We start from the raw sequence: 27,995 nt of genomic DNA on the forward strand, positions 1-27,995 counted from the left end.
CAATTTTATTTAGGTAGGTACTTATGAATTTACAAATTAATTTGTTTAAAACACAATTTAAGAATTAGTAGAATATTATAAAATACGAATAATCAAACAACAAATATTAAAAGAAAGTTCTACCAAGTAAAATTGTAACACAAAACAATATTAATAATTAATTAATTAATATTCGAAGAAAAAACTACAGTTACATCTATTTAATACGACAAAATTAAAGATTCTAAGATTTAACAAACAATAAGAATTATCAATAAAAATATTTTATGGTTATTTTATTGAAATTTAATTTCGTGCAAGTAATGGCGGCAAGGCGTCAGATATGTTTAAGTAGTATAAAGTTCGCAACAAATTTGAAATAAAGTTTAATATTGTAACGAAAATAATACTAAATACCTGAACGCCGATGTATATTATGAATCACTGTATAAATTTCTTTATTGTAAAACACAAAACACAGAAGTTATGTTTTTCACAAAAACACACAACTACCTACTTACGAATAAAAGTTTTTGTAGGAATTGTTTTTACAATAATTATGTCTTTGTTATACTGAATCACTGGTATTTGATTTCGTAACAGGTAAAATCCGGCTCGAAGGACCATAAATGTACGATAGCTCAGTTTTATGATATTTTAAAGATTTAAAGAATTACGGACTTACCGCCAACTGCTCAAAGATTTCACGACTCCTTTTTTCCAATGTTGCACAAACTGCGGCAACACGTAGCGCTAGTGTCGCGCTCAGTAGATTGCGCGGGTACCGGGCAAGTTGGCGGGAGATTTCAAAATGTAAACCCCAAAATCGAACAGAGCCTATTCAATACAAACAAACAAACAAATCTTTTCTCTCTTTATAATATTAGTATATAAGTAGACTAGCTGACCCGGTAGACTTCGTTTGCCTCAATCGATAAATAAAAGACCTAAACTTTTGTATAAAATAAACTTAAAGCAAATAAAAGGAATCCGTCCGACGGTGGACATATCAAAGGAAAAACAAAATTGTTATTTTTATTTAATTCTGAGCATTTTCATATTTATCTACCTTTTAAAACTTCTCTAGACTTCCACAAATAATTCAAGACCAAAATTAGCGAAATCGATCCAGCCGTTCTGGAGCTTTAGCGAGACTAACGAACAGCAATTCATTTTTATATAAATAGATACAGATAACTTCAATTTAGTTTATCCCATTCAAATGGCTGAAGAAGTTTTTTTAAACTTTAAATAGTTCCCCTGTAAAGTTGCATAAATTACACTAAAACGATTTTTTTTTATTGCTTAGATGAGTGGACATGCTCCCATTTTGAGATATAAGTTCTAAAGTCTCAAGTATAGTTACAACGGCTACCCCACCCTTCAAACCGAAACGCATTACTGCTTCACGGCAGAAATAGGTAGGGTGGTGGTACCTACCCGCGCGAACTCACAAGAGGTCCTACCACAAGTAATTACGCAAATTATAATTTTGCGGGTTTGATTTTTATTACACGATGTTATTCCTTCACCGTGAAAGTCAATCGTGAACATTTGTTGAGTACGTATTTCATTAGAAAAATTGGTACCCGCCTCGAATTCGAACACCGGTGCCAACCGGTGCCATTTTTTTTTTTTTTTTTTTTTTTTTTATGATTGAAGGATTACTTGTGGCCCGGTGGCCTTTCCAGTTTCACCAGGACAGGTGGGCGAGCAAAGGCTCAGCCAGGAGGGGTGGGATTTGCTAACAGCTACCCGAGCGCCTCCGAAGGAGACCTAACAGCTCAAGAGCAGCTGCTTCGCGAATGAATCTACTAAGGCGATTATCATGACGCATAGCCTTATCGAAGTACCGTTCCGACGCTGACTTCATGTATTTCTGGATAGATTCGAGGCCTAAGTCGTCGTGTAGGTCAACGTTCCTCACGAACCACGGAGCTCCGACGGCTAACCTGCAAAAGCGGGATTGTAGAGATTGGAGGGTGTCTATGTGTGTGCGGGCCGCGTGAGCGAACACCACACTCGCGTAAGTCATGACGGGCCTTATGCAAGTTTTGTAAAGTGTCACCTTGTTCCGAAGGGACATTTTACTCCGCTTACAGATCATGGGGTAGAGTCTACCGAGAATAAACGCGGCACGGTCACGGACTGATTTTATATGCGGGCGGAATGTCATCAATGCGTCCAGGGTAACGCCCAGGTACTTGACCTTCCTGGCCCAGGGTATGGGTTGTCTAAAGAGAGTAATCGGGGGTGTGAGATTCCTCCTCCTAATCCGGGAGGAAATCCGTGTGGAGCTTCCCCTCTGAAATAGCACCGCAGTACTTTTCGCTGGGTTGATGTCTATGCGCCATTTTCGGAACCACTGTCCTAGGGCTAGGGCTGCGCTCTGAAGCTTCTTCGCGATTAGGGACTTGTTTCTACTGGAATAGTAAACAGTCGTGTCGTCGGCGAATAAAGCTAACTGGGTCGGTGGCGACCGGGGAATGTCGTTGACGAATAAGCTAAATAGGAGAGGGGAGAGGACAGAGCCTTGCGGGACTCCAGCTGTGAGGGGTCGCGGGGAGGAGCGGGTTCCCTCGACTCGATATCGAAAAGAGCGGTTCGACAAGAAGTCCCGTATGATGAGCACGAGACTATCCGGCACGCCCATGTTGAATAGTTTGAAAATCAAACCGTTATACCAGACTTTGTCGAACGCTTTTGCGACGTCGAAGAAGAGAGCTCCCGTGTATAACGGTTTTGGTCGATTAAGCCCCACAAGAATGTGCTCCGTGAGGCGGTGCACCTGTTGAACGCATGAGTGATTTGTACGGAATCCGAATTGTTCATCGATGAGAATACCCTTGGATGAGACGAAGTCTCTGAGGCGTTTGTAGAGCAGACGCTCATACAGTTTGCCTAGAGACATGAGGAGGCTAATCGGGCGGTAGCTCGTCGGATGATTTTTTGGTTTACCGGGTTTATGTATGCCGATAACGTTCGCTTCTTTCCACACCGCGGGAAAGATACAGTTTGCCATAGCGGCATTGAAAATAGATGCCAACATCACGATGAGTTGGACGGGTAGAAGTTTAATAACGCGGTTGGATATACCGTCGGAACCGGGAGCCTTGCGAGGACGTAGGTCTTTGATCAAGTCTTTAACTTTCATCGGGGTGACGGGTGGTAACGCATCCGAGAGTGGCAAGGAGGCTCTGCGTTCTACCTCACTGTCTACTAATTCTACATGAACAGGGTCCACGGATTGAGTGCTAGGCGTGCACTGGGTTTGCAATGTATCGGCCAGCAGCTCTGCTTTTTCGTCATCATCGAACGCCGCGAGTCGGCCTGAGGGGCCTACGAGGGGGGGCATAGTTACTACCGTATCCGATTTGAGAGTACGAGCTAAGCGGTAGTAAGACCTTTGGGAGGGTGCGAGTCCTTCTAAGAAATCAGACCATCTGGCATCTCGGACTTCGGCGATGCGAGACTTTACGTCGCGTTGTAGGGCACGCATTCGACTGCGATTTTCCGCGGTAGGATACCTGTCGTAAGCACGTATCGAGGCGTTCTTAGCTCTAAGGAGTTCCCTAATATCGTCGGACAATTTTAAGCGGTAAAGGAAGTCCTCCGCTACAACTTGTTTCGATGACCTATCTAATGTCGAGGTGATGTGTGACGTTAAGATGTCTATGGCTTCAGCGGTATCCTGAGGAGACGGGGTAGAGTCCGGGCTAAACGGGAGCGATGGTGGATCAGATTCAGCCAGGTTGATGCCCAGTGTGTGCCAATCCACCACAGTCCTCGCAACAGGAACGGAATCGCGAGCGCGACCGAGCTTCATAACGACGGGACGGTGGTCTGAATCTAACTCTGAAACTACTTCGATCGAGTGTAAGCGCAGAGTTACGTTTTTTAATAACGCTATGTCGAGTATATCCGGGCGATGCGCGATATTTAGCGGGTAGTGTGTCGGGGTTAGCGGAGCGACGATATCGAAGGCGAGATCATCGACTAACGCGTCAAGCCGCCTGCCATTCGGGGTTGTGGTGTGTGAGTTCCACCTGATGTGTTTACAATTTAGGTCGCCCGCCAGAATGACAGAGCTCCCCATGCCGAGCAGCGCCTCGATATCACTGCTTAGAACGATCTTATCCGGTGGAAGATAAACGGACGCGATAACGATCGGCGCCTGTCCCGTCAGTGAGATTCGGCACACTGATGCTTCGATATTAGCGAGCGCGGGAGGATCGAGCGGGACGCAATGCAGGGCTCTTCTATAGTAAATGACGGTACCACCACCACGAGCAGAGAGCCTGTCATTCCTGACCATGTTATAATTCGCGATTTTAGGGTCACGGCGCGCGGGCTTAAGTAGGGTCTCCTGCACTAACACACGTTGATTTGCGAGACCGTAAGCGTTAAAAAATCCTATCGTTACGGATAGGGGCTTTACTCTACTTATATACGCCATTGATTACCGGCGGAGTGAGGGGAGGATGTACGTATTTAGTGACGCGTATACGTCGGTGTATTCCTGCACAACGGCGATAAAGTGTTGTGCAGTGGAGGCAGCGCGAATGGCGTCGCCCAAAGCGTTAACGCGCTCAAAGTTGATCGACTGAAAGAAGTCGATCGCTAAAGCGAGATTGTCGGACGCGCAACCGGTGCCACTGGTTTCAACACGAATGCACCGGACATCTTATCCTTTAGGCCACGACGACTTCTTAAATGTGATTAAAGAAGTATAATAGTCTTTGAAAAAAGAATCATAATAGTGTACAAACTTATAATTTCAATTAATTATAGTCGAATTTTGACTACCGGGTGACCACTAGTTCACTGAAAATTACCAATTTAAATGAATAAAAACTAAAATAATTTTATTGTGAATACTGCCATCTTGTAGTTATCGACATAAATAAATGCAATTGTTAACTTATCGCTAGTATTTTGTTGAAAAGTAATTTGATTTTCCGATTACGTTTTTATTGATTTAAATTAAAATAATCTTGTTTAGTTGTTTTGATTTTGATTGCCACCAATAGATGGCGCTATAATATTTTTTTCTTTATCTCGCAAATCTTACAACTAATAGGATTAATTTAATAAGAATAAAATAATAATATCGAATAATATGAAAATGCTTGGTGTGCATGAATGCATGTAGATCTAAGATAGTATACAGAATTTTGGCATATTAAGTCATTAACATTATTCGATTTAATCTTATCACAGAACGATCTCTCCCAAATTACATTAGAATACAATGAAATGCTTCTTTTATTGCAATGATAGGTCAACGAAGTCTAGTTCTATTGTGTGTTGAGTGTTAACTTGCTGCAAAGCTGTTCCTCTTTGAAGGTTTTGACAAATACCAAGTTTCATCGTAATCGGATGAATACACTTAGCTGGCACATAGATGACAAATACACAAAGAAACATTCGTGATTAATTTATTAATGATAAAAGTTTATTAACTCAAGGTTGGTAGGTACAATCATAACAGTAATGCGATGTATTTTAATAAACCTATTGTTCTGGGAATATTTTAAACCGCCATAAAAGTTTATGATGTATTACGTATTTACAACAAAAACAATCGACTGGAAACGGCACTCGTAATGGAAAATGATTAATAAATTGCGGTCACGCGGCTGCTGAGTTTTATCGAACGTATTTCTCAGAAATCGCGACACGTTTTATTGAAACCATCTAACATTAAATTTAATCCTCTCCTATCAAAATTGAATAGTATCACTAAAGAATTCGGTAGACTATAATATTATTATGGCATATTCGATAAGACACCAAAGTTACATCTAAATCATAAACGTTGAAGCTATAGTTTGCTATATTTATTTTTTTATGGCCTTTGTAGGCAGACGTGCATACGGCCCACCTGATGGTAAGTGGTCAGCGTCGCTTATGGACGTCAGTAATACCAGGGGCAGAGCCAAGCCGTTGCCTACCATTAAGTACTCTCCGCAAGCCTCGTTTGAAGAAGGACATGTCATAGCCATGGAGGGGAGCTCATTCCATAGCCGGATGGTAAGTGGCAAAAAATATCTTTGGAAACGCACTGTACATGAACGCGGCGGTTCCAGACAATATGAATGGACTCGGCTCCGATGGCGGGAGGTGCGATGATAAAAAGGAGATGAGGGGATCATCGCGAATAATTCCTCAGAGCTATATGTTAAATAATTATTTTTACGGTTCAATGTCGACGATAATGGAAATGGTCGTCCGTGACCAAGAAAACTATAAGTTATTCAAAGCGTCGAAAATATAATGATATTATGTTGAAAAAAAAAAAACGAGTAGATAAACCGTAAAAGTAAGTTTGTAATAGGTTTAATTAGGCCCATGACTCTAGGACGATGAATCTATGTATTATTATATAAAAATGAATTGCTGTTCGTTAGTCTCGCTAAAACTCGAGAATGGCTGGACCGATTTGGCTAATTTTGGTCTTGAATTATTCGTGGAAGTCCAGAAAAGGTTTAAAAGGTGAGAAAATATAAAAAAGAAAGGAAACAAGGAAGAAAGGAAGGAATTATATATAAAAACAAACAATTTTGTTTTTCCTTTGATGTGTCCCCTTGATGTGTCTTTTATTTATCGATTGAGGCACTACGAAGTCTGCCGGGTCAGCTAGTACACTTAATATTTAAGATAGATGCACAATTCTCATTTTTTTTGGGCTTTAGTTGGGTTTCCTACCCTCCAGGTGTCGCTACAGTCAAATATTAGTCCCTCTACCAGGTGGCTTTTTAAAACTTTTTTAATATTTTTTTAAACTCTCTTTATGAAAAGATCGTATCGTTTAGAATCGCTGAAATTCCCTGTAGCACTTATGGATTATTAATGCATGTTTGATTGTGTTCAGCATTCTAATCGAAAGGATCTTTTCGTACAGAGAGAAAACAGTTTTTTTTTTAAATAAAAAGCTGTAATTCTCCGTTAACTGTTTAATTTCCCTTTATTATAAACAATTTACTGTTAAAAGTTAATATGAACGTGCAATCTATATATTAATACTTGAAGCAGAAACTTTGTATCCCTTTTTACGAAAATTGCGCGGACGTAGGATTATGAAATTTTCCACACTTATAGGGAATGTAGAGAAGGAGTGCAGAATGTTAATATTCTTTTGAAGTATGCATTAAAAATAGATTAAATTGATAAAAAAAATCATTACATACACACACTGCCATGTGTTTTACACACACACACACCACGCATGCATACTATTTGTTTATTGTCAAACTTTTCTTATTGCTTATAGTCTGTGGTGAAATTGAAAATAGATTAAATATTGTTTGTCTTTATTAATATCTGTCTAAAGTGTAGTCTTGGCGAAATCTGTGATTATAGAAGTATAAGTAGTCTTTGACCATCATCCTAATTTTTTAATCGTGATAGTGGACAAACTTATAATTTCAATTAATTATTGTCGAATTTCGACTACCGGCGAATCACTAGTTCTATTAAATTTCGAATAATAATAACTCCCTTCGATTCATTCTACTAGCGTATTTATTAACATTAAATCAATAAAGTTATTTAAGTCTACATTATCAAATCATTAAATTTCACAGGCATAAAGTGGCAACAGTCTTTTGAGAATAACATCGAGCAAGATCGAGGGACTGCTGATCAATAGCCTTTGCAGTAGGCACTTGGAAGGAGAAAAAAAAAATGTAATGGTATAAAATGTATATAATGATAGTTATGTGTTAGATTTGTTAAGTTACTAACATAGGTTATAAGTAATTACTACTAACAAAATGTTATGATTTAAAAAAAAAAAAAAAATTAAATAAAGTATTAATAATAATAATAATAATAAATGCTAAAACCGATGAAAATACTATATTGCTCATAATTTTTATAATCTCATTCCGAATTCAACGGTCCAAGGCTACGATTTTCTTTTGTGTTGTGTGTAGCAAAAAATCGGAGGGTGTAAAAGAGGTTTAATTGGTTAATACTTCTTTATGTAATTAAACACGAGATTTCGATTATGACATCGTTGCTTAACTCAAATTTATTGGTGGTAGGACCTCTTGTAAGTCCGCACGGGTACGTACCACCACCCTGCCTATTTCTACCGTGAGGCAGTAATGCATTTCGGTTTGAAGGGTGGGGTAGCCGTTGTAACTATACTGAGATCTTAGAACTTATATCTCAGGGTGGGTGGCACATTTACATTGTAGATGTCTATGGGCTCCAGTAACCACTTAACACAAGGTGGGCTGTGAAATCGTCCACCCATCTAAGCAACAAAAAAAAAGACTACACGAGGCATCTTGTTCTTTAGACCTTCAAAACTGAATTCTGAAATTTAATTTATTAAAACGTAAATTAATCGCAACAAATCAGTCATTTCAAGGAGTTTCCTTTATTTATATCGGTTGATAATATTTTGTGTTAAGATTACTCATAGTTCCAAACTCCGATGTAGAAAGAGTATTTTACAAGCGATGTCGAGATATTTTTTAATTTTATGTTTTATTGCGTAGATAGGTGGTTTACGACTTGCTACCATAATATGATCTATACCATATCCTTTTTTTATGATTGAAGGATTACTGGTGGCCCGGAGGCCTTTCCAGTTTCACCAGGACAGGTGGGCTCGCAAAGGCTCAGCCAGGAGGGGTGGGATTTGCTAACGGCTACTCGAGCGCCTCCGAAGGAGACCTAACAGCTCAAGAGTAGCTGCTTCGCGAATGAATCTACTACCTAATCGGAATCGCGACCCGCCGAGAAGATCCGGCGAGAAACTCAGCGAGCTGATTCATGGGTTAGGTTACACGGCGAACTCTTTGTCGAGTTCGATGAGTACGGCTACCGGGGTCCCTAAGCCTGCTCCTAGTGTTAGAGCTGAAGGCGTCTAATGCAAAGGTTATTGGATCTGATGGATCCGTAAGGACGTGTCTAGGGCGTCGACGGTGACTGACTCCTGCATGATCAGGATTCGGGGAGTAGTCAGCGGCGGCCACAATAAGGCGATTATCAAGACGCATACCATATCCATCAACGTGCGTATGTACGTACGCACCACCACCATACGTTTCAGTTTGATTTTAAGCCTATTCCTGCATAACCGTAATGAATTATCTTCCAAATTCTTATCATAACCAGGTTAGTAAAGGTTCGAGTTTGCGAACCGGGTAAAAATTTACTATTAAATTTTTTTTTTTTTTTGCTTAGGTGGGTGGACGGTCTCGCGGCTCACCTGGTGCTAGGTAGTTACCGGAGCCCATAGGCATCTACAACGTAAATGCCACCACCCACCTTGAGACAAGAGTTCTAAGGTCTCAGTTGTTACAGTATGGTATCATTGGCCGGTACCTCCTACCTAAGCTGATAGCCTTGAGAGGCTATTTCAGCATAACCTTAGCTAGTAGGTGAGCTCACGGGGCTCAACCGGAGTGATGCTAACACTGACCCTAGCAAGAGCCGTGCTTCGCAGAATCTAAAACCGGATCGGAAACGCGACCCACTCAAAAGATCCGGCGAGAAACTCAGTGTGACGGGTTCGACGAGGACGGTGACCGGTGCTTGTGGTACATAGAAGCACCGTTAATGGATCGTGAGGATCCGTAATGACGTGTTTTGGGCGACGTCGACTGTTTACCATTCGGTCTACAGGATCGGGTATGACGATTGCGTGAAAGTTAACTCACATTTGTATGGAGTTACAGCGCCCCTAGCTGCAAACGAAGGGAAGCTCTTCCAACTCCATACAAATATGAGTTTACTTTCACGCGATCGAGAAGTTGAAAAACTCGCACCAACCGCACTAAATCTAGTTGTTCTTGTATCGTTTCCGGTATCCGACACAAAAGAAACCCCTTGGAGTATCTTCATCTCAATCGTTTGGCTCTCGATAGAGTGGTCGACGTATTTTAAGTATTAGACGAAACACCAATATTCTTAGGAGCCGGAGAACATTAAATGCGGAATTTAGTCTATATGTGGAATACGTGATAAATATATATATATCGAGGGGTCAAAGACCATTTGGTTAAAGCGACCTTACGCTTAATATACAACATTTATCTTTGTAATTAAAATATACGTTTTATTTGATTTTTTAAATTTAACTATATATTTTTTTTTTTCATTCTCCTTGTAGGCAGACGAGCATACGGCCCACTTGATGGTGAGTGGTTACCGTCGCCCATGGACTTCAGCAATGCCAGGGGCAGATCCAAGCCGCTGCCTTCAATTAAGTTTACCGAATTCAAATAGCCGAAGAAGTTTTTTTTTTATGATTTTATTTTAAAAGTTTAATCTTTACATTGCTCTCTTGTAAAGTTGCAAAAATGTCGCTTATATCAAATAGAATTTCAGCCTTCGAGATGAACACTAGTAATTATATAATTTCGTTCTACAAAACGAATTTATTTGAAGTCAAGCTGTTTGTGTTTACATTTAGTGTTTTGGGGAAGCTTAACGACGGAGGGAAGATCTTCCACCGAGCAGGTGATATTTGCTCGGTAGACCGACGGTCCGAATGTTTTTTTTTTTTTTTCCTACGTAAGCTGATAGCCTTGAGAGGCTATATCAGCGTCGCCTTAACTAGTAGGTGAGCTCACGGGGCTCAAGCCTGATGACGTTGCTAACACGAACCCTAGCAAGAGCCGTGCTTCGCAGAATCTACCACCGAATCGGAAACGCGACCCACTGAGAAGATCCGGCGAGAAACTCAGTGGGCTGTGTCTGTGGGTTAATTTACTCGTCGAGCCTTTCTTCGTCGCAAGCGACTGGTTCCACGAGAACGATGACCGGTGCTTGAGGTACCTAAAAGCACTGTTAGTGGATCGGGAGGATCCGAAATGACGTGTTTGGGGCAACGTCGACTGCTTTCCATCCGAATGTGTGTTGTTCGGAACTTGTATATATGCGCTTTATCTTGAAAATGTCGTAAGCGAGATTCAGGCATCTGTCAAATATCTTGCGTTGTATGATGGCTACCCGCCACAGTGTATTTACACGGACAAACAGGACAATCTAGAAAGTCAATCAACTTAGTAATGTGTTTTACAACATAAATGATATTGAAAATAATAATAACTGTATTCTCTTGTATCTTTGTGTGACTTGTTATCACTAAACTTTCCTTATAAAAACAATATGCACTGCTTTACGTGGTATCGAAGAGATTCTTTGAATTTTCGCAATCATAAAGGAAAAGTGGCTTTATCAATGATGATACATTTACGAATTCGTTCAATTGACCGCTCTGTTTTTTTGCCTATCTGATCTCTGGTAACCCAAGGGGCTATTTCAGCAACTCTCGGATTGGTACGTGGGCTCATGAGTACGACCTTAGCGAATTTGCTAACACTGAAATTTTACTGGTGGTAGGACCGCTTGTGAGTCCGCACGGGTAGGTACCACCGCCTTGCCTATTTCTGTCGTGAAGCAGTAATGCGTTTCGGTTTGAAGGGCAGGGCAGCCGTTGTACTGTTAAAACTGAGACTTTACAACTCAGGTGGGTGGCGGCATTTACGTCGTAGATGTCTATGGGCTCCAGAAACCACTTAACATCAGGTGGGCTGTGAGCTCGTCCACCCATTTAAGCAATAAATAAATAAAAACACTGGCCCTAGTAAGAGTAATCGCTGAATCTATCACCAGATTCGAATCGCAACCGACTGAGAAGATTCGGCGGGAAACCCATTGGGCTGTATCTATGGGTTAAGTTGCACGTCATACTCTTTAATTCGACAATTCCGACGAGAATCAGCTCTGAATTATGATGCATCACGAACTCCTAGTTCATTTTACGTATTCGTCTTTTACGATTTCACGAAAGATCTTCGCAGCCGCAAAGATTACGGAGTTTTCAATCAAAAACCTCGTATTTGTGTACAGTACCCGGCGATAAATATTGCACATCGCCCTTGGGAAAGAGACGGTTAATTTTTGCTTCGTAGAGCGTTATATCTGGCGCACATTACCTAATTGACATTTAGTCTCCATAGATACCGTATCGTTAGTGTTTCGTCGCACACATGTAACGCTATACAACAAAAACAAAATTAGACGACTGTCTCTTTCTAAATATCGATGTGCAATATTTATTGCCTGGTACTGTAACACATTCTCTGTTATTTCGGTGTTATCACTATCCTAATTCTTGTGGAATATTGAGTTAAAAATCATTAAGCAGTTAACATTATTTCAGCTTAAGTAATGCACTTTGAGAATGTGTTTGATGGCACTCCTTTTATAAGATAACTGAACTAATCAAATATCCCCGAAGAAATAGGTTTTAATTATTTTAGAATTATAGAGTTAGTGTAGACAAAATCACGCGGTACTTGTATTCCGTAAACAAAATAATATTTATTGTGTTGATTTTATTCAAAGTAGTTAAACTGAAGTATTGATTTTCGGGTAGATAAATCGAAATGAATTCGCAAAGTTTTTTTGTGTAAGACGCAACGAGATAAGACCATTGTCTTTCTTATCTAAATGACTGACGTCAAACTGTGCTGTTCTTATTGTCTTTCATAGCACTCCCACTTTTCTAAGATAAAATGTGACGTTTTCAATTTCTGAAAGCTTATAAAGCTCGAGATTGTATGAAAATCTGATAATTTTGTGATTTTTTTTGTTTTTGCGTGACGTTGACATCTGTCAAAATTCGCTTTTCGTATTACACTTTGAAAGAGATGCAAAACAAAGGTTGTAGGAATGATCAAAAAATGTAGATATTACCAGAGAAAAAGACAGATTTGGTGTTGTTTAAGAATTTCAATGATTTTCTTTCAATTAGCTCAGGGGGGTACTTGTAGTAGGAAATGAAAACCTTCTAAATGATTTTGTTACTAAAACGTGATAAAATATTCACAGGATTATAAATAACTATACTGAGATCTTAGAACTTATATCTCAAGGTGGGTGGCGCATTTATGTCGTAGATGTCTATGGGCTCCAGTAGCCACTTAACACCAGGTGGGCTGTGAGACCGTCCACTCATCAAAGCAACAAAAAAAAAAATAAAAAAAATATAGCTGATAACAAATCAATCAAATCAAACACGGTCATCCGGCTCCAATTAAAATTTCCCTGTGTTATGGGTACCAGAGTCTGATTAATATATTACTTATATATGTTTAAATATATACATACATATAGATAATGAACACCCAGACAAAGAGTAAACAAACCTGTTCATCACACAATGTTTGCTTAATGCAGGAATCGAACCCACGACCCTCGGCGCACTAGTCAGGGCCGCTAACTACTGCACCACCGAGGCAGTATATCGCTATCTTTCTCGCAAATTATTAAGGCAAACAGAACAGATACTACACTTTGATCTTAGTCAAGAGGCCGCTGCGACGGGTTCGACGAGAAAGATGACCGGTGCTTGGGGTCATCGTCGCTAGCGACAAAGGGCTCGGCGAGCAAATTAACCTATAGACACAGCCCACTGAGTTTCTCGCCGGATATTCTCTGTGGGTCGCGTTTCCGATCCGGTGGTAGATTCTACGAAGCACGGCTCTTGCTAGGGTTCGTGTTGGCAACGTCATCGGATTTGAGCCCCGTGAGCTCACCTACTAGCTCGGTGACGCTGACATGATATCTGTAGACCATCAGCTCAGGTAGAAAAAAAAAGCAAATTATTTCCAGTGACGTCATATATTGTAATTTACACACTGTAGTATTAAACAACGAACATCTTCTAAAATAATTCAAATAGACATTCAATAAAGGCCTCGTAAGCGGTCACTTTGTAACCAGAATCAAGCGATAACGAAGCTGATCTACACTGCACACACTTTAGCTGCCAAGACGAGAGCATGTTACGAACAATGGACCAAGGATTTTAGTACAAGATGTCGTAAATTCATACCGGGTTCGGCACAAGCCTGTTAACTGCTGTTAAACCATAACCTGTCGTCTCTAAGACAATTTATGTCGTAACTTGGTGTGTGGTCCCTGAAAATGTTGCTCTGAATCCTTATAAAACGTTTAGATATTTCTAGTTCTTCTCTTTATTTTTTGGCTCCGGCACGGTTTGTGAATTAGCCAGCGTCAAGTAATAAGATTTTTATAATTAGCCGTTTTAATTATTTACAGTTTATCTATATATATAAAAATAAATTGCTGTTCGTTAGTCTCGCTAAAACTCGGGAACGGCTGGACCGATTTGGATAATTTTGGTCTGTAAAATATGAAAATGCTCGGAATTAAATAAAATTAACAATTTTGTTTTTCCTTTGATGTCCCCCCCCCCACGTCGGACGGATTCCTTTTGTTTCTTTTAAATTTATTTTATACAAAAGTTTAGGTCTTTTATTTATCGATCGAGGTACTACGAATAAGATAAATAATTAAAAACGAATTTTATTTACAAATGAGATAATATGTGATGAAATATAATATAATTTCAGTAAAATGGTGGTCATTTAATGAGGCTTTTACAGGGGACTTTTTGGAGGATCCCGAAAATCTACGTCGGGCGGCTTTGTTGCATTTTCCCACAATTGTACACTCTCACAGATTCTAAACATTTAATAAACCACCGTTATTACACATTTAAACCTGAAGAAACACTAAAGAGACAAAATAAAACAAATCGCACAACTTTACTCCTTGCGTTCCCGCCAGAAAGTCCGACATTTCTAGTTATAACACGTTGACGCATTGAGATTCGACATTTAGTTGTATCATAATCAAAATCTTTTGCTATTTTTCCAGAGACAAACCCAAGTGCATACCACAGAAAGCTCTCTTTAAGCTTACTTCGAAGAACGAAGCGTTAGAGCTCAGGGAATAGCTAGGAGAGTTCATTCCAGCGCTGGATGATGCGTGACTTAATTAACTCAGCAAATGCAGTGTGATCGCAATGCTTCCAGGTAATATACCTACTGTAGCTATTTGTCTACTATTCATTTCTAGCATCGTCGTGGCGTGGTCTAGGACGTCCGGTGCATTCGTGTTGAGCGATGCACTGGTGTTTCGAATCCCAGGCGGGTACTAATTTTTCTAATGAAATACGTACTTAACAAATATTTACGATTGACTCCCACGGTGAAGGAATAACATCATGTAATAAAAATCAAATTCGCAAAATTATAATTTGCGTAATTACTGGCGGTAGGACCTCTTGTGAGTCTGCACGGGTAGGTACCACCACCCTGCCTATTTCTGCCGTGAAGCCATAATGCGTTTCGGTTTGTAGGGCGGGGCAGTCGTTGTAACTATACTTGAGACCGTAGAACTTATATCTCAAGGTGGGTGGCGCATTTACGTTATCGATGCTTATGGGCTCCGGTAACCACTTAACATCAGGTGGGCTGTGAGCTCGTCCACCCATCAATGCAATAATAAAAAAATAGTCCATCGAGTGATAAGGTGTCTTTCCGTCTAATTCTGCGGTGATGCAATAAATTACTCGTTTTCGTTTTCAGAGTAGGACAGCCGCTATATAGAGACCGTAAAAATGGCCGACATCTCGAGATAGGTCTCAAGACGAATCTGGTGAAGGAAAAGAACGAAGAATAATCTCGTTGTGTTGGGCTAAGAAATGCGCTTAATCTATTACTAATTGAGCTCTGGTATTACGTCTAACATAAAAAAAAGTCATCAGTACTTATTATTCGTCTCTTTCGGAATGTGGTAAGTTTGAAACATGCATTTAATAAACCGCCGAGCCGTACCATAAACGTGGGCTTAAACTAAATGTGCATCCTTTATCTCGGTTCACGGTTCATCTAAATTGTTCAATATCGCGAGCCATTCATAGGTAGAAAACTTTAAGCTTTCCAATGAATTTACGTCTCTATTGTAAAGTGCATAAAGTTGAATTTCTCTTTCGGTTACTTCGAATATCGTCGACTGCCCATAGAAAGTTATCGCCAACATTTTTCGTGGTAACTTACCGTTTGGATGGTTTGTACTGTGAATGTTTACTGCATGCTTTTTTATTCGCTACCCATACAATGTAACAAAGAATCGGAGTTGTTAGAAGGTTTCCGTTTGATTAAAGTTTTTAATTTGTTTCTTCTTCACCTATAAGAGTCCTTTATGGATTCTTTTACGTTCTTATACAAAGATAGCGTTGCTATCGATAGGAGGATAGGAGTTTAAGGAAAGAACGAAGACTTTTGTTGAGATGATATCAAAATATCCCATTGATCCACCCTCGAACTCGTCGATTACGAGGAAGAACGTTGGCGATTGAACTAACCTACGGACACAGTCCACTGAAATGCTCACCGGAATTTATCAGTGCGTCTCGATTCCAACCCGGTGGTAGATTCTGCGAAGCACTGCTCTTGCTAGGGCTAGAGTTAAAATTTCTTTAGGTTGAGCACGTGGGCTCACGAGTACTTTTACTAGACAATTTTCAACCGACAAATTAGTCTATAGATTTGAAAATTAGTACTCAGTACTAGTTGTAGGGCATGAGAGCCACCATCCTACTTATTTAAACCACAAAGCAACCCTGGGTTCTTATCTTTTTTATAGCTGATAGGGGCGGACGAGCTCACGCTTCTTGTGTTAAGCAGTTACCGGAGCCATCACAGACGTCAAAACTAAAATGCCACCAATATTGAGACAGTAGTTTTAAAACTCAGCTTTACAGTACAACGGCTACCACAATCTTCAAATTGTAATGCGTTACTGCTTCACGACAGAAATAGGTAGAGTGGTGGTACATGCATTGCGATCTGAGATGGCAAGGTCCCTTTTTTTTTTTGCTTAGATGGATGGTCGAGCTCACAGCCCACCTGGTGTTAAGTGTTTACTGGAGCCCATAGACATCTACAACGTAAATGCGCCACCCACCTTGAGATATAAGTTCTAAGGTCTCAAGTATAGTCCCTTGGCCGCTACCAGTACCTTACCGCGCTGCATGTGCGAAAGAGAGACAGTTTGGCGGGAACCTCGTAGGAGGTTCGGCCCCGGCCATACATTTCGGTTTGAGGGATGAGACAGCCATTACCCAATAGAATTGTGGTTCCATGTCTGGACCTGCAATTCGATAGGTTTCTGTACACTAAACACCAGGTGAGCCGTTAGGTCTTCCCATCAAATCAATAAACATATCTTAAGAAAACTTTTTTCGTTGTCACATCACTCAATAGATATAATATATGTATATACGTTCGGCTCAGTGGCTGTACATAACTTGGTCTACCTTTACTGGTCACCTTCACTTCCATTATCATACTGATAGGTTAATGAGAATCTCTTGATTATTAATATCGACGAACAGCTAGGCGAGCGTCCATAGGAGCACCCAAAATTATAAAAAAATCTAATATATTATGTATGTAAAAAGGATATAAATAAAAGAATCGATTTTCGTTAATACACATTTATCAGTTGACTTCTATAAATTTACAAATAAATGAGAACGCTTTATTGCGATTCTGTTTTTTGTTCTTGTTTTTGTCTTAATAATTTCCTTTGAAAAGAAACAGGCTACAAAAATAAATTCAATAAATAAAAAATAAAAAATTTGTCATTTTTGTTTTTGAAGTAACAAATAAAATAGCAGTGGAGATTTTTGAAATGCGTTTTTTTTTTGTTGCTTTTTTTTAAAGATTATTCATAACAATTTAATTAGAAATTAATTGAAGCGGTTGCGTTAAGGCTTGAATTCGTATGTGTTTCAGTATATAGCGCATGATTCGTGGTCCGCAGGGGTGCCGGGCGGAATGTATCTGAACGAATCAACTAGAACTTTCGAACCTTCAGCCGCTGCTCCGAGGAACACCAACTGTGAAAGAACGAGTGAGGTAAAACAGGTTCAATTAAAAAAAATCATACACAGTAACCCTAATATTAATGATAGCATAGACGTGAAACTAATTTTAATAACAGAATAGTAAACTTGAAGCTATCATTTATTTATGTTATTATTAGTAATAGATTTATGCCGCTAATATGCACTCTAGAGTGACGGGCATGGTAGGGTAGCCATAGTTATCTTCTCAGCGGGTCGCGTTTCCGATCCTGTGGTAGATTATGCGAATCACTGTTCTTGCTAGGGCTAGCTTGCATCGTCCTCAGGTTAGAGCCCCGTGAGCTCGCCTACTCAATCGGTTACGCTGGCAAGCCTCTCAAGACTACCAGCTTAGGTAGGAAAAAAAATCCACGCCTTTACCACGATGATGTCACCAGATCTGGTGGTAGGACCTCTTGTGAATCCGCGCAGGTAGGTACCACCGCCCTGCCTATTTCTGCCGTGAAGCAGTAATGCGTTTCGGTTTGAAGGGTGGCGCAGCCGTTGTAGATCTCTATGGGCTTCAGTACCCACTTAATATCAGGTGGGCTGTGAGCTCGTCCACCCATCTAAGCAATAAAAAAAAAAAAAAAGATCGTACAGCGTTCAGAAGTAAGGCAAGCAGATGGAAGAATTAAACCATCAATTCATTAGCTAAACGGTTATGTAGTAGAATTTCCTTAAAATGTTACATAGGTACATTTGACGAGTTACACGTAACGTTTTTATCTTATACCTTTAAACGAGCAATTCTTGTATACTAATATATATGTATATAATCTGAATCTCGGAAACGGCTCCGACGATTTTCATAAAATTTAGTATACAGCGGATTTCGGGGGCGATAAATCGATCTAGCTACGATTTATTTTCAGAAAATTTTGTTTTATTCGTGTTTTCAATAATCAACTCTTCCCGACATCTATTGGCGAATAATAATACTATTTTTCTTAATTGAGGCCAACTAACCGCTTTAAAGACACAACAAGATGGCGTTATCAAAAAAAAACCGGTCATCATCTAGTTTGTTTAAAATACATACAACATAAACAATTATTTTTACATTTCAAAACATAGATCGATCGATATCTCATGTTTTGATAAATAGTTAACGTTCAGTACAATGTATGTACATTAATAATAAACAGAATCTATGTCGTCTGTTGAGGAAGTTATAAAAATGAGATTAGATTGGCGTTTCTCGGTAAAACGACACTAAAAGTTTAATGTATTTATCAGAAGATTATTTGTATGTTTAGTACTTATTATGTAAATAGATTTGTTTTTTTATTGAACGTAATTGGGCTGTCTATGGCATCTTCTCTTCTTCAACCCTTGTCCACCCAATGCTGAGTGTAGATCTCTTCGAATGCACCCCATTCTGTTCGGTCTGTTGCTTTTCTCATCCCGTCCCTACCAACCGCTTGACCAGGCCATCGGTTCACCTCGTTGGCTGACTGCCCACGCTACGACGTCCTTTTTTTTCCTATCTAAGCTGATAGCCTTGAGAGGCTATTTCAGCGTAACCTTAACTAGTAGGTGAGCTCACGGCTCAAACCTGACGACGTTGCTAACACAAACCCCAGGAAGAGCCGTGCTTCGCAGAATCTACCACCGGATCGGAAACGCGACCCACTGAGAAGATCCGGCGAGAAACTCAATGGGCTGTGTCTGTGGGGTAATTTACTCGTCGAGCCCTTTGTCGCAAGCGACGGGTTCGACGAGAACGATGACCGGTGACGACGTCCAGTACGAGGTCTTCGCTCCAGTACTTTTGTCCCTACCGATTGTCAGTGTGACGGCATATATGGCAATCACTTTGACTATGTCAGTCAAACCAGTTCTTCTGCGGATTTCGGTATTGCACATTATATCCCGTAGAGAAATGCCTAATATAGCCCGTTCCGTGGCTCTTTGCGTGACTATGGCATACTTTTTGTTAAAGTATTACCAGTGGCCTGTATTACCGGTGTATTAAAGAACACGCCACATAATGGCTTTGCCGCAGACATACATAGTCACAATGGTGGTACAAGCTCGCGTGAGGTCATAAGTTTTCGATACGCTCTATTAAACACAGGAATAAAGATATTTCAGCAGGTAGCTGGTGGAAATGATGATATTGTAATTGTAATTTATAATGTCGAATTCGTAACAAAATCGCTAACATTATAAAGTTTTTATGTAAGATGGATTGACATTATAGTAGATTGTCCAAAAGGTATAGCATAAATAATTGTGGAACTAAAAGAAAAAATAATTCTTTTAGATGTTATCGTTGGAACAAGTTGTATGGGTATCGTTTTTAGTAAAATTATTAGACGGAGAAAGATCATAGAAGAAATAACCGTAAAAATTGTAAAGGTAAATATTATTTCTAACTTACTTGTTATTAATACTTACATATCCATTGAAAGGGATTAAGTTAGCGATGGGAATGCGAATTACGCTCCACCCTGTCACGAAAGAAGCACGAGACGGTTCAAAAATCTGGAATCCTGCAACAGTATCTACTCCGTTGGAAACTAGGTTCTTGACCAAAATTATAATATGATCTAAATTGGACGTGTGATCTACATATACATTGGCTTCTATTACGCCACCGGGGGTCATTGGGAACGCGAAAGAAGCCGTGCAACTGGACTGCTGATTTGGAATCAAGAATTTTTCACTTTCCGCGTTCTGACTCTCTATTCCGATGTTCGTATAGTTCCCAATATTCCAAGGAACGAAGCCGTCGCACAAATAATTGTTATCATCGAAGAGTTTCTCCGTGTTTTCTTCGAAGTTAAACGTAATGCATTCTTCAACGTCATCTGCTTCAGGTGTCGTCACTTCTGGCTGTGGGGTTGTCTCGTCGTCTTCATACAAAACACAGTCTTTTACATCAACATGTGGAGGGATGTAACGGATGGCATCGATCAAAATATGGGACCCCGTTGATCTGTGACCGATGAAGTTAACCTGAAAAATATTTTATAAAGTTATTCACTTCGACAGTCATCGATTTGTGTACAATCAAAATTGCTTGTACTGATAACTTTAATCGATTATATTTTGCAGCTACAGTATTGTTGATATCAGAGACACATAAAAATATACTTTCAAACGAATTTAAAATCGTAAATGTATTTTGATTTGAGGAAGTTTCAATTGAAATACTGTATATTGTAGTGTAATGCAGCTAAACATTGATATCGTCCTTATCTGATAATATTTTCCAACCTAAATGCATTATTTCTCTAAGCATTTGAACGAAGTATAAACGTGATAATAAAACTGAAAAGATTTATACTGATTTCGATGGGCCATTGGATAGGAAAAAGAAGAAAACAGTTGTGCCAAAAATAAAACACTATTAGAACAGCAGCCTAGAAGTTCCGAATTAAATTTTATTTCTTCCTACAACCATTTAAAGTTCAATTTTATTTTCCTGTACACGGGAAGCGGAGCTTGTTATAAAATTGATCGATCTAGTAGACAATGTATTGATTAGTAATTACCAGTAATTAAAGTAAACATATTAATTGATTTTCATATCACAACTTTCTATGTAAAGTAACGTATTAGCGCTAATCTTTTTCTAAATTCCATTTATAAGTAATTAAAAAATAGATTTCGTAATAAAATATAACAAAACAAACCAATATCAAGAACGTACAATGATAAATAAATATATATCTTTGACTTCGACTGCTGCTAAAGAATTAATTACTAGATTTTTATTAATTCAATTAGAAACTGTAATTTTCCTTAATGTTTCTGGTTGGCTGATGTTTTAGTGTTATTAAATTTCTGAATATGTATAAACGCGAACGATCTAAACCAATACAAAATTAAACACTAGTTGAAATCATATAATTTGTTTAAATTTCGTGTTAAATGCAACATCACCTTACTAAACAACTCTGAATTTCTCTAAATTGGCGTAAAATATATCCTCATGTTAATTAAAAACGTATACTTTCAGCTATGGAATTAACCAATTACCATAAATTGAATTATTTTTTTCTAAAACATTTCTAACAGAATTTTATTTTTTTGACTTGTACATATTATTATTTGTCTATCAGTAACTATTAATTTATCTAATGCAATCTTTCAGGGGAATTTTTCAAGATCTTTAAGAAGTACGACTAACCGATGAAAAAACAATATTAATTTGGTCTAACATCTTGATCAGGATAACCAGAATAAAAATAATGAAAACCTTGATTTTTTGTTATATTTTTAGCCTGCAAACAGCATATTATATCTTTATTGTTAAAGTCATCGATGGATCACAGCTGTATCTTTTCATAACAGAACCCAACAGTTAGAACGTAAATGACATTTTGACAATAGCTGTGACTTAAGACTTTTATCGTGAGGTAGACTCACAATAACCCTTTACTTGTTAATGTACCCTTGAGATATTATTTGACTATAATTCTACTTATTGGGATTGTGGGGTTAATATGTAGGGAATCGAGTCCCAAGACTGCTTTTTCACCCAAACGCTCGATCATCATAGGGACAGAACCTGATTATCCAACAAAATTGTGTGGAGCCTGGGTTTATGACTTATTGTGGTGGAAGTAGTGACACACAAGCATTGATCAATCTTACACATTATCTATTTATAAAAAAATCTTACCTATTAGGACCCGGACACTTCTATTCTCTTCTTCTTCTATTATCTATTTGTATAGACCTATGATTTGCTATTAAGGTTCACTTATTCCTATTAAATTGACAGGCCTATTTTGTTATCTGTCAGGGTGGGTGCTTAGAGATTTATTTGCAACTTTTATAACAAGAACTACTTACGTATCCTTCGAAAGCCACACTCCCTACAATGTTTGCACTCAAGACGTGCCAGCCTGGAGTGGTTGATTGAGGCAGATTTGAAACAGCAACAATTGAATCTACACCATTTGGGACATTTTCGGAGACCACGACCGACAAACTTATGTCCCGTCCAACTACTGAATCCACAAAGACATTAATTTCTAAACGTCCACCATTTTCCATTTGTATTTTGGGCGATGTGAAACAGCTGGTCCTATCGTTAGGCTCCACGAAATGGGTGCTTTTGACATGAGGCGTTTCCACTTCTATAGAGGAATACGCCCCCAAATTCCAAATCGGGAATGGACTACACATAGCACTATCATTTCCGTATAAGCCGATACCACTTTCGAATGTAAATTGTATGCATTCACTCCTGGCCGTTGTGGCCCACGTTATTAATACCATAAAACTAAGAAAACGCGTCATCGTACCCGTATGTCTTGTTGGAACTCTAACTTCTGAATGCTATAATTACTCAGTTGTCATTATCAAGGATAAGATTGGATGAATTTATCGAAGCTGTTGCGATAAAATTGTTAGTAATTATGTTCATTTAAACGTTAATGGCATTTTTTTAGATACTCGGTAAAGATTTTTCACTCAAATATCAGATGTGGATAAAAACGTGTAGCTTTTTTTTTTTTTTATTGCTTATATGGGTGGACGAGCTCACAGCCCACATGGTGTTAAGTGGTTGCTGGAGCCCATGGACATCTACAACGTAAATGCGCCACCCACCTTGAGATATAAGTTCTAAGATCTCAGTATAGTTACAACGGCTGCCCCACCCTTCAAACCGAAACGCATTACTGCTTCACGGCAGAAATAGGCAAGGCGGTGGTACCTACTCGCGCGGACTCACAAGAGGTCCTACCACCAAGCTCAGTATAAAGTGATGTTATGGGATTTTGGTGGTGTTATTTTTAACAGAATTAAAATTCTGACATCACGTCTGGAACTAAGATGAGTTTTTTACGCATCAAAGTTTAAAAATATCATGAAAACCATTCGGTTTTGATCTTTGTCTAATTGCTATCAATGTCTGCGTAAATTTATGAGGAGATGGAATAATCATCCATTGCTTTATTAATTACTAGCGACCCGCCCTCGCTTCGCTTCGGAAACATTAAAACACACATGAAACAAAAAAAAATAATTAAACATTTTTTAAAAAAAGTAGCCTATGTTCATCAGGGACAATGTCGGCTTCTAATGGAAAAATAATTTTTCAAATCGGTCCAGTAGTTTCGGAGCCTATTCGAAACAAACAAACAAACAAACAAACAAATCTTTCCTCTTTATAATATTAGTATAGAAAATTCGGATTAGTAATTTAATACGAGGTGTTTTCTTTTCCAGTTATTAATTTGTAAGCAAAACTTTTTAATTTAATTTCAACATCAATACATATGAATTATTGTTTATTAGTGAGTGCCTGACGCGGGTCTGGTATTTCTTTCTGAAAAGTAAATGTTACAGCGAACCAATGAAGACGTCCATCTCAAACCTTAAAATCAACAATAATATAAAATCCAGATAAATGACCCTTGGATATATAACTTTATATTAAAGAATTGCGAATTTAACCTACTGTTGGTAAATTACACCTCACAGATAGAATGTAGTACGACAAACTTAGTATCACAGGTCTGCCCCGGAAGGTGTCGGCGCCGCTTCATCATAGCCACTACCAACGCCCACTTCCTGACGCCTGACGCGTTTCACATTCACAGGTTTATATGTTAAGACTATTCATTCCACAATGTCATTAAAGATCTTTTTAGACTGCAATTGTCTTTAAAAAAAGTAGATTCAGATAGGTAGATCCACCTGTGCTCCTGTTTCAAGTGGTTATGGAAAATGCAACGTAAATATTACTTACTTTGATACAACGTATTCCATTTTTCCAAATTCAATTAACGAACAACTATGAAGTTACTGTTACTGGTGGTAGGACCTCTTGAGAATCCGCGCGGGTAGGTATCACTATCCTGCCTATTACTGCCGTGAAGCAGTAATGCGTTTCGGTTTGAAGGGTGGGGCAGCCGTTGTAACTATATTTGAGATCTTAGAACTTGTATCTCGGGGTGGGTGGCGCATTTACATTGTGGATGTCTATGGGCTCCAGTAGCCACTTAGCACCAGGTGGGCTGTAAGCTCGTCCACCCATCTAAGCAATAAAAAAAAGTCTAAAGAAATAAAATTACTTCTATTCCAAGAGTCGTCACAATGACTGCTCCTGACCTGCCTGGATCCAGTAAAATTCTCTGACTTTCATCAGATTGCTGATCTTACGTCTGTAGTGCGCGGTGACCAAACATTAACACTTGAGCAGTTAGTTATTCTTTAGGTTTTAAATATAACTTTTTTTTTTACTAACAATCACGTCACTTTAACTGTTCCCGTGCTAAGTTCTTAAAGAACGTGTGTTACAGGTACCAGATAACGGAAATAAAATTATGATTTTTATTATACACATACATATATTTAATATTTAATATACATCCATAGCTCTTGAAAAGACATTTTTATTTATCATACCTCTAACTATCATACCTAAAATCTTCCCGTTGTGGGAGTCGAACCCGCGACCCCCTTGTGTAGTGACCATGTCACTTACCACTACACCAGACGGCCGTTATATCTCCATCAAATCTCCTAATTTTTTTATTGAATCAAGCAATGTAACTAAGAGTATAGCCCTCTTAAATAGTCTTTAGTCTAATGATTAGATTTATTGTAAAGCTATGAAACCGTTAATAGAACAATCTGATTATGCCTCTAAAATATATCGTTCAAGTAACTCACTTCAAAAGGTGAAGGTAAGTCGATATTTTGTCTTTAGCAGCACCGTAAAGCACGTCTCATTTGCATATGTTACCAGGAAATGTTAAAATAGCATAATTCTTAAAGGAATGCTATTTACGTATGCGATTCTAGCAGTTAAGGTAGTATTTAGGGCATAGCATGGATACGGACTTATTGTGTGTGCTGCGGTGATAATATTTGTATACTTGTATTTGTTTTTTATTACTGGTGGTAGGACCTCTTGTGAGTTCGCACGGGTAGGTACCACCACCCTGCCTATTTCTGCCGTGAAGCAGTAATGCGTTTCGGCTTGAAGGGTGGGACAGCCGTTGTAACTATAATGTAGACCGTAGAACTTATATCTCAAGGTGGGTGGCGCATTTACGTTGTAGATGTCTATGGGCTCCAGTAACCACTTAACACCAGGTGGGCTGTGAGCTCGTCCACTCATCTAAGCAATAAAAAAAAAAGTTAATTTTGATAATGATTGCAGTGATAGATTGATATTAGCGCAGCAGTCATTCAAATGCGAATAGTGGTGCATTAAGGAGTTAGGTATGCCTTTAAGGAAAACTATCAAAATATACTGAGTTGACAAAAACTAGTCAGGAAATAAGGTTCATTCGACAATATGTGCAAGTCATGTTACTCTGTGATCAAATCTCACATCGTTACCTGATAGCTCGAGCTCAAAAACCACTAAATCCAGAACGAGTAAGTGAGCAATACGAATAAATAGCCTCATGAATAATGCCGTACTCCGTGGAAATGCCTATGTGTTTTGTGGAACGTTGCTTCGGCACAATCGACGAGATAGTGTTGGGCAGTGATGTGTCCCTTCAAATAATGTCCTGGACTTCGTTTTATTATTACTATTACAACTTAAGAACAATGAGTTCGACATTCAATGGTCAGAAGCAATGGCTTACTGAAGTGAAAACACTTTTAGAGCTGTACGGGAATCTATGAAACGGAAATATCATTAAAAAAGCAACGCTCAAAAGAGAGATACACTATATGATTTAGCCAGCGAAGGAATGAGATATGTATCTTTCGAGGCTTCGCTGCTATTTCGTGTGATTTGCACACATGTTTTTTCAGTGTTATTGGTGTCAGAAACGAGAATTAACCAAGTATAATATGTAGATCCGCAGTGAAATATCGTTTTCGAAACAAGAAATCAAAATTTACCTGTGATGTTTTTCGACTATTAGATCAACAAAACCATCATTATTTAGTATGGTAGAGATTTTTTTATGGAAGACAGCTAGTGCGGAGTGGATTTTTTTGGGCGCCAACCTCACTCATAAGAAGTACATTTTAACTGTTTTTTTCTCCCAAAACAATCATGTATTGTGTCTACGTATTCTTCATGTATCAAGATCGATGATGGTTTCACTGTGATTTCTAGGGGTTTATTATTAGAAGGCACTGTTTGCGTATTCATCTTAGCAGTGACATCTGTCGTTTCAGTAGTTTATTTTTGTTTGTTTTGTGTTCCATACAGCAGCCCGCTGAGTTTCTCGTTCGATCTTCCTAGCGGGTCGCGATTCCGATCCGGTAGTAGATAGATTCGCGAAGCAATTACCTTTGAGTTGTTAGGTCTTCTTTGGAAGCGCTCAGGCAGCTGTTAGCAAATCCCATCCTCTCCAGAACGAGCCCGTGCTCGCCCACCCATCCTGGTTAAGCTGGAAAGGCTCCCGAGCCACCAGTGATACTTCATTCATAATAAATACATATAAAAATGTTGTATATTTTTTTTTTTTTTTTTTTTTTTTTTTTTTATGATTGAAACTTTACTGGTGGCCCGAAGGCCTTTCCAGTTTCACCAGGACAGGTGGGCGAGCAAAGGCTCAGCCAAGAGGGGTGGGATTTGCTAACAACTGCCCGAGCGCCTCCGAAGGAGACCTAACAACTCAAGAGCAATTGTTTCGCGAATGAATCTACTACCGGATCGGAATCGCGACCCGCTGAGAAGATCCGGCGAGAAACTCAGCGGGCTGATGCATGGGTTAGGTTGCACGTCGACCTCTTTGTCGAGTTCGACGAGTACGGTTACCGGGGTCCCTAAGCCTGCCCCTAGTATTAGAGCTGAAGGCATCTAATGCAAAGGTTATTGGATCTGATGGATCCGTAAGGACGTGTCTAGGGCGTCGACGGTGACTGGCTCCTGCATGATCAGGATTCGGGGAGTAGTCAGCGGCGGCAACGATAAGGCGATTATCATGACGCATAGCCTTATCGAAGTATCGTTCCGACGCTGACTTCATGTATTTCCGAATTGATTCGAGGCCCAGGTCGTCGTGTAGGTCAACGTTCCTCACGAACCACGGAGCCCCGACAGCTAACCTGCAAAAGCGGGATTGTAGGGATTGGAGGGTGTCTACGTGTGTGCGGGCCGCGTGAGCGAACACCACACTCGCGTAAGTCATGACGGGCCTTATGCAAGTTTTGTAAAGTGTCACCTTGTTCCGAAGGGACATTTTACTCCGCTTACAGATCATGGGGTAGAGTCTACCGAGAATAAACGCGGCACGGTCACGGACTGATTTTATATGCGGGCGGAATGTCATCGATGCATCCAGGGTAACGCCCAGGTACTTGACCTTCCTGGCCCAGGGTATGG

The 27,995-nt window shown here is 39.3% G+C and overlaps 1 protein-coding gene and 2 long non-coding RNA genes across 6 annotated transcripts in view; 2 read left to right on the plus strand and 1 right to left on the minus strand.

Moving 5' to 3' along the window:
* LOC149500433 (uncharacterized) overlaps window positions 1–15,606 on the plus strand; it is a 53,037-nt gene extending 37,431 nt beyond the window's left edge. The window contains exons 2-5 of one of the 4 annotated variants that reach the window (XR_016324927.1): window positions 5,843–6,012; window positions 7,566–7,667; window positions 14,692–14,849; window positions 15,405–15,606. This is a non-coding gene — a long non-coding RNA (uncharacterized LOC149500433). Of the gene's footprint in view, window positions 1–5,705; window positions 6,013–7,565; window positions 7,674–14,691; window positions 14,850–15,404 lie in introns of those variants that run through there. The other 3 variants (XR_016324926.1, XR_016324928.1, XR_016324925.1) reach the window with 3 other exon arrangements.
* A 1,695-nt stretch (window positions 15,607–17,301) lies between these two features.
* Window positions 17,302–23,039, minus strand: LOC114244250 (uncharacterized). The gene is made up of 3 exons (XM_028176009.2): window positions 22,538–23,039; window positions 20,132–20,692; window positions 17,302–17,722 (listed from the first exon to the last, which is right to left on the minus strand). The coding sequence occupies exons 1-3, from the start codon at window positions 22,985–22,987 to the stop codon at window positions 17,615–17,617; spliced, it is 1,119 nt and encodes a 372-aa protein (XP_028031810.2). The 5' UTR covers window positions 22,988–23,039; the 3' UTR covers window positions 17,302–17,614.
* LOC149500435 (uncharacterized) lies at window positions 17,650–21,913 on the plus strand. Its single transcript, XR_016324929.1, has 3 exons — window positions 17,650–17,741; window positions 19,998–20,092; window positions 21,834–21,913. It is a non-coding gene; the product is annotated as an uncharacterized LOC149500435 (long non-coding RNA).
* Window positions 23,040–27,995: the final 4,956 nt, after the last annotated feature.

The sequence above is a fragment of the Bombyx mandarina genome, chromosome 21 (assembly GCF_030267445.1).
Source record: "Bombyx mandarina strain Sakado chromosome 21, ASM3026744v2".
NCBI lineage: Eukaryota > Metazoa > Arthropoda > Insecta > Lepidoptera > Bombycidae > Bombyx > Bombyx mandarina.

Coding starts and splice junctions, on each gene's coding strand:
- LOC114244250 (XM_028176009.2), bottom strand. CDS start 22,987: ATGACGCGTTTTCTTAGTTTTATGGTATTAATAACGTGGGCCACAACG. Junction 20,693..22,537: donor GTGTGGCTTTCGAAGGATAC/GTAAGTAGTTCT, acceptor AATATTTTTCAG/GTTAACTTCATCGGTCACAG. Junction 17,723..20,131: donor TAATCCCTTTCAATGGATAT/GTAAGTATTAAT, acceptor GTTCTTTCACAG/TTGGTGTTCCTCGGAGCAGC.